Below are 7,499 nucleotides of genomic sequence, written 5' to 3' on the forward strand. Positions count from 1 at the left end.
TCACTTGATTGTAAAATATGTCGATCGAAAAGGGGTGTGACATTCCGATTTTGTCAATATTCAGTGTTTTATCGTTCATAGAAAAATGTAAAATTCCATTACGTTTTTTCAGGCAACGTTTTTAGCATTCAATCAGACATTATTGTGAGGTTTTGTATTAGTGTTATTAAAAATAGATATACCGGCCCCCAGACACATTTTTTTCCTTAAATGTGGCCCCCGAGTCAAAATAATTGCCCAGGCCTGGTATATAGCTACAGCACAGACTGGTGCCCAGTAACAAGGAGCGGGGGTTCCCTATAGGACGTAAAAATCAGCGCGATTATTAGACGTTTGTTTTTAGCTGCCCGACGGACTGTTTTCACACGCTAATATGCGAAGAATCAGTCAGCTGGAATAAAAAGGTGAGCTCTGAGTCTCAGGTTTATCTTGGTCTGTGCAGAAAAATAGTTTAACACAAAAAAATCCACTTTCCTTGTTTTTTGGTTTGATAGTAAAAAAAACAACAGAAAAACGGAACTTTATCCGTTATCCACATTTATTAACGAGTTTGAAAATCGAGAATATGAATTAAAACAACGAGTGGAAAACTTCTCTCTGGATTGCACATGAATTGATTAACGTGGACCCCGACTTAAACAAAATGAAAAACTTATTCGGGTGTTACCATTTAGTGGTCAATTGTACGGAATATGTACTGTACTGTGCAATCTACTAATAAAAGTCTCAATCAATCAATCAATCAATCAATCAATGCGCAGTGACTCTTTTCCGGATCCTCGCTTGTGAGTGGTCCGGAACAACAGAAGAAGAAACAGTTTGTCGTGGTCAAGAGTTCCCTTCTATTGTTTTTATGTCCAGGGTAGTGTTGTGCCGATACCAATATTTTGGTACCGGTACTAATAGTATTTCGATACTTTTCGGTACTTTTCTAAATAAAGGGGACCACAAAAAAATTGCATTATTGGCTTTATTTTAACAAAAAATCTTAGGGTACATTAAACATATGTTTATTATTGCAAGTTTGTCCTTAAGTAAAATAGTGAACATACAAGACAACTTGTCTTTTATTAGTAAGTAAGCAAACAAAGGCTCCTAATTTAGCTGCTGACATATGCAGTAACATATTGTGTCATTTTCCATTCTATTATTTTGTCAACATTATTAAGGACAAGTGGTAGAAAATGAATTATTAATCTGCTTTTTCATTTACTGTTAATATCTGCTTACTTTCTCTTTTAACATGTTCTATCTGCACTTCTGTTAAAATGTAATAATCACTTATTCTTCTGCTACATTAGTTTTGGATGATACCACAAATTTGGGTATCAATCCGATACCAAGTCGTTACAGGATCATACATTGGTCATATTCAAAGTCCTCATGTGTCCAGGGACATATTTCCTGAGTTTATAAACATAATATGAATTAAAAAAATATTGAAGTAATCATAGTAGCATCGACTAGATACGGTCCTGTACTTGGTATCATTACAGTGGATGTCGGGTGTCGATCCACCAATGGCGTTTGTTTACATGTTGACGCCGGTGAGCTACAGTGTGTAGTGAAGCATGTTCAGCTATTCCTCATCCTGCAGGGATGATACTTGTAAGAAACGTACTTTATTTGTCGCCATGGAGGCCAGGATTAGTGATTTAGAATTAGCTAAAACACTGCTGAATACGAATGGACGTTAGCCATGTCTTAAAGCATCTCTTCCTGAGGGTGTTTCAGTGCTATAACTTCACCTTTATCGTTCGTTTATAAACCCAAAATGCGTCCGTTCTCCCTTTTCTGTCTACAAACTGTGTCTGCTTGTAAGTACTCCGTGATTGTGTGCCGCCGAACAAGCTTTTCAGCTCGTAAACCAGCAATGTCACGACATGCGGGACCGGTACTTTTCAGAGACGATATCGTACCGAATATGATTAATTAGTATCGTGGTACTATACTAATACCGGTATACCGTACAACCCTAGTCCAGGGACGTGGAAAGTGACACATTTTATAGGTTCTGTATCTTCTGTTGTTCTGGGTCACTCACAGACATATGTCATGATCTGTGGTCTGGATCATGTTTTTTGTTATTTTCTGTTAGTTTAAAACTCCACTAGTTCCTGTTTTTGTGCACCCTTGTTTGTTTTAGTCTCCATGGCGACCTATGATTTTCACCTGCCTCTTGCGTTCGGGACACACCTGCTCTAATCAAGAGACCAGTATTTAAGCCCGTCTTTGCCTGTCAGTCGGCCTGGCGTCATTGCTTGTGTCATGCCATTGTTTGCTTCATGCCTGGCCAAGTAAGTTTTGTTTGTTCATGCCACAGTTAGCGAGTTTTTGCCCTGTCCATGGTTTATTGAATGATTGATTGAAACTTTTATTAGTAGATTGCACAGTACAGTACATATTCCGTACAATTGACCACTAAATGGTAACACCTGAATACGTCTTTCGACTTGTTTAAGTCGGGGTCCATGTAATCAATTCATGGTAAAGTGTTAGCTTTTGTTTCCTGCGCTAAGTTGTGCCTTCGCCTTGTGCGCCTTTTTGTTTGTATTGTTGCGTTGACCAGCTCTTCCTCCCAGGGATTTTAAGTTGCTGGTCACTCCCAAGTTCTTTTTATGGCACATAAGCTGAAGTTTAAATTGATCACCAGGCAGTAGTTGGTATTTTGTGGTTTATTCTCAAATATTTAATATAATATGTAATATGACTATGGAAGTAAAGAAGTAACACTTAAATATGAATATATGTAAAAAAATCTGGTTCCGTCAGTACCTAATTGAGAGTTAAGATTAAATCATGTTCCTACCTTCACGCCTTGTCCAGAAAAGTCAGTTTGCATCCCGGGAGAACAAACTTCGCAGTAAGTTGCGGAAACCCCCCGACCCATACGTCCAAACACTGACCGATCCTACTCCGTTTTTTGGTTTGATAATAAAAAACAGGAAAAGTGGATTTTTATGGTAAACTATTTTCCTATTCCAATTGAAAAACGAACGGCGGCCACGTACACGGACCGACCTTCCTGTCCGTCCTGGCCTCTCGTCTTCCCTTCACGTTTGACAGTTAACGAGATTATCCTTGGAATACACGTTTGTGGGACTAGAATCGTGAATAAATAGTAAGAAATCAATTGTAGTCCCGAATCATCAAGGACAATCCCTCGTTTCTTTCAGCGTTGGAAATGTGAGACGCATGTAAGTGGGGAGTTAAGTTAATTCATGGTGTCATTAGGGGCTTGACACCACACCCAGATAAATTCTGGCAGAAACCCACCAACCCCTCCATCCGTCCCACAGTTTCATATTTACAAGGAGAAGCTTGTCGCTCCAAGGAGCACTCTCGTGTCGCCAATTCTGGTCGCTGAAATGACTCACTTTTTTTTTTTTTGGGGGTTCCGTGAAGGAGTGTTGAGTCACGGAACATGAAGTTTTGTCGTGATTTGGTTGAAAGGAGCTTTTTCCCTCATAAGTCTCTTCGGGAAGAATATGAGGAGGTAAAATGGAAGGGAGATTGCCTTTAAAAGTTTTTTGTACAGCGACACCTTACACACACACACACACACACACACACACACACACACACACACACACACACACGCACACACACACGTCATCTGTGTTCATCCCAGTATATCCAGGTAGACGGGCGAGGCTTTAGCCAGGTTGAGGAGCAGACTGTGGATTTCCTTGATGTTGAGTCTCATGTGGGGCTCCCTCTGCCAGCAGCCCAGCATCAGGTCGTACACCTCCTTGGGGCAGGTCCTGGGGCGCTGCAGCACCCTGCCCTGGGTGATGCACTCTATCACCTGCGGAGAGCGGGAAGAGCAAAACTTGTGACGTCAATGGGCCCGCTCCCTCCGCGATGATGACGACCATAGTCAGACGTACTGTGCTTCAACATAAGGGTGTGTGTATAAGGACCCCAAAATGGCACCTATTAGGACACGTATCATGCGGAGTTTTGTTCTGCCCTATTATGCAAAACCAACTTTTCTTACCTATTAGTTCCTGCTGATGTGTATTTGGGATCTGCACAAATAAGAATCAGGATTCATTCGAAAATAGATTTTTTGGAAACCCCTAATAAGTACTGTGCTCCATATACCCGTATTTTCCGCACTATAAGGCCCACCGGATTATAAAGCGCACCTTCAATGAATGGCCTATTTTAAAACTCTGTTCATAGATAAGGCGCACCGCATTATAAGGCGCATAGAATAGACGCTACAGTAGAGGCTGGGGTTACGTTATGCATCCCGTAGTTGCGAGACCTGTTGTGGCTCAAATATTGGTCCATATATAAGGCGCACCGGATTATAAGGCGCACTGTCAGCTTTTGAGAAAATTGGAGGTTTTTAGGTGCGCCTTATAGTGCGGAAAATACGGTAAATATAACAACACATTAGGGCTGTCCCGATACCAATATTTTGTTACCGGTACCAAAATGTATTTCGATACTTTTAGATACTTTTCTAATTAAAGGGGACCACAAAAAATCGCATTATTGCCTTTATTTTAACAAAAAATATTACGGTACATTAAACATATGTTTCTTATTGCAATTTTTCGTTAAATAAAATAGTGAACACACGAGACAACTTATCTTTAATTAGTAAGTAAATAAACAAAGGCTCTTAATTTAGCAGCTGACATATGCAGTAACATATTTTGTCATTTTTCATTCTATTATTTTGTCAAAATTATGAAGGACAAGTGGTAGAAAATGAATTATTAATCCACTTGTTCATTTACTGTTAATATCTGCTTACTTTCTCTTTTAACATGTTCTATCTACACTTCTGTTAAATTGTAATAATCACTTATTCTTCTGTTGTTTGATACTTAGTTTTAGATGATACCATAAATTTGGGTATCAATCCGATACCAAGTAGTTACAGGATCATACATTGATCATATTCAAAGTCCTCATGTGTCCAGGGACGTATTTCCTGACTTTATAAACATAATATGAATTTAAAAAATATCGACCTAATCATAGTAGCATCGAGTAGATATGGTCCCGTACTTGGTATCATTACAGTGGATGTCGGGTGTCGATCCACCAATGGCGTTTGTTTACATTTTGACGCGTGTGAGATTTTTCTGTTGTTTGGATGCTTTACATTAGTTTTGGATGATACCACATGATACCCCGGGGGGGAGGGGGGGGGGGGTTAGAGGGGGTATAGTACTGAATATGATTCATTACTATATATACTAGTACCGGTATATCGTACAACCCTACAACACATGTATTATTTAATTTATTATAGTACAAACATTCAACTATGTGAAATTATATAACTGAAATAACAACAAAAAAATTACAATTGTTAATAAATAATACATATACAGTAAAAACTGTCAATCAAAAATATAATTTTCAAAAAAAGAGTTTGGTTCTGAGTGCGAAAAATAAATAAATTTCATATGCAAACTCAAGGATCCATATTGAATTTTCCCTAAAGTGTAAAATTATTATTATTATCATTTAAAAAAATCTTATGAACGTTATGTCGCATTTCCCAGTGTTAGAATAATGTTAGGCTACATTTGAACAAAAACTTTAGAAGACAGAATTAATTCAAGATAACTTTCTTTGCAAAAGTGCAAGAGGCAAAAAAAAGGTCTACTGTCATTGTGTCACAAAGATTATTTATTCTTTTAATTCCCCCAGTTTCATCGCCGGATCTCTCTCATTAAAGCGCTGACAAATGTCATCGGTTTATCCCTCGGCCTTTGTTTCCCTGGCCTCGGTGCAGATAAGCGATGCATATCTGAACACAATCTCAAACATCCTGTGCAGATGCTTCTCAGGTCAGAAGGCGAGCAGTTAGAAGAGATTGGATGGATTTAAACGTGACCAGCGAGGCTAAAGGTTACATTTGGATGTAACCGGAGTGAGTCCAAGAGGCAAAAAAAAACAAAAAAAAACAGCTGAGAGGGTCAGAAAAGTTGAAGAGCTCAATATGACATTTTTTTTTCTCGGAAAATGGGTCAAAGCTCAAGAAAACGGGAGATTTGTCAGTCCCATTAAATATTCAAAAGACAATCCATTTCTTATTTTATTTATTTACCATCTCGTTGAAACGGGAAATCTTTCTCTTCATCTTGCCAGGATATAATATTGGAATTCATTTAATAACCATTTACACTGCAAAAAGTCACTGTTCAAAAATAAGAAAAAAAAAATACAAAAATGAGGGGTATTTTATTTGAACTAAGCAAAATTATCCACCAATAGAACAAAAAAATTAAGCTTGTCAAGACTTTCCAAAACAAGTAAAATTAGCTAATCTCAATGAACCCAAAAATACCTTAAAATAAGTATATTCTCACTAATAACAAGTGTAGCTGCCATTATGATGTGCAGTCATGTTTTCGAATGACCGTAAGTCTTCAACTATACTAAGTATTTCAATGGTTGGAATCTCCGCTTATGGATGGCAGTGTTTCCCATAAACTGCCAAGATACCTGTGGTGGTGGGGGCGTGGCTATGGGCGTGGTCACCATGACATCATCGACCTAACTGCATAATTTACTACAATGATATGATTTTCTCTAAAAAGGCTCAAAAAATGTATACTAACTAATTAATAATAACAGTTTTGTTTTAAACGTCCATCCATCCATCCATCCATTTTACAATATAATTACAGCACTTTATGTACATATTTATATACAGATTTCAACAATAAGTTATTCACTGAAATATATTTATTAATTGTGGTTCTTACAAAAAATATATCTTATAAAATATAAAAGCTAAAATGTCTCTTAAAGCTCTGCCCCTTTAATTAGTGCATACTAAATAATTTAACTTTAGCCTACTACTACAACCATATTATTTACCAGCAACATAAAGTGAAACAGAGGCAGAGGTGTCCTGCCACAGTCAGTAACAAATAAACAGAAAACAGTAGTGGTCAAATACAAATAAGGCAACAAGAGAAGTATCCTACACTTCTCTTTTGTAAAGTAAATCTGAACAGCCTATATGGGCATCTACATCAACTATATGATTTGCCTGAGAAGCTGGACAGGACAAAAAATAAATAAATAAATAAATACATAATAATTATTTTTTTTAATTTTTTTATTTATTTGTGTCGGACGTAATTCTTTCGTGGCGGGCCGCCACAAATAAATGAATGTGTGGGAAACACTGGATGGTATACCAGTTACTATGGTAATCTAATTAGTTACTATTGTAATATAATTAGTTACTATGGTCATCTAATTAGTTACTATGGTAATCTACGTCACAGCAGCTCGGATGAGGCACCAAGCAGTGTGGGCGGGAAGCGTTTCCACAGACGCGGAAGGAGATTTTCACAACAAAGTTCTAAAGCTTAGTGATATATCAGATATATCAGATTGTAGGTGGGTTTATTTTGTACCCTTCGCGTTCATATTTCACTGTTTGTTGCATTTTTGTTGCGTTTTGTGTCGATCGAAAGGGGGTGTGGCGTTCATATTTTGTCAATATTCAGTGT

The 7,499-nt window shown here is 37.7% G+C and overlaps 1 protein-coding gene across 6 annotated transcripts in view; it reads right to left on the reverse strand.

Moving 5' to 3' along the window:
- Positions 1-2,493: 2,493 nt before the first annotated feature.
- ntrk2a (neurotrophic tyrosine kinase, receptor, type 2a) overlaps positions 2,494-7,499 on the reverse strand; it is a 231,548-nt gene continuing 226,542 nt past the window's right edge. For all 6 annotated transcript variants that reach the window (XM_062025863.1, XM_062025867.1, XM_062025866.1 and 3 more), the window contains one exon: positions 2,494-3,808. In XM_062025863.1, coding sequence (XP_061881847.1) covers positions 3,623-3,808 — 186 coding nt within the window. In that variant the 3' untranslated portion in view covers positions 2,494-3,622. The remainder of the gene's footprint in view (positions 3,809-7,499) is intronic.

The sequence above is a fragment of the Entelurus aequoreus genome, linkage group LG17, assembly GCF_033978785.1.
Source record: "Entelurus aequoreus isolate RoL-2023_Sb linkage group LG17, RoL_Eaeq_v1.1, whole genome shotgun sequence".
Lineage (NCBI taxonomy): Eukaryota > Metazoa > Chordata > Actinopteri > Syngnathiformes > Syngnathidae > Entelurus > Entelurus aequoreus.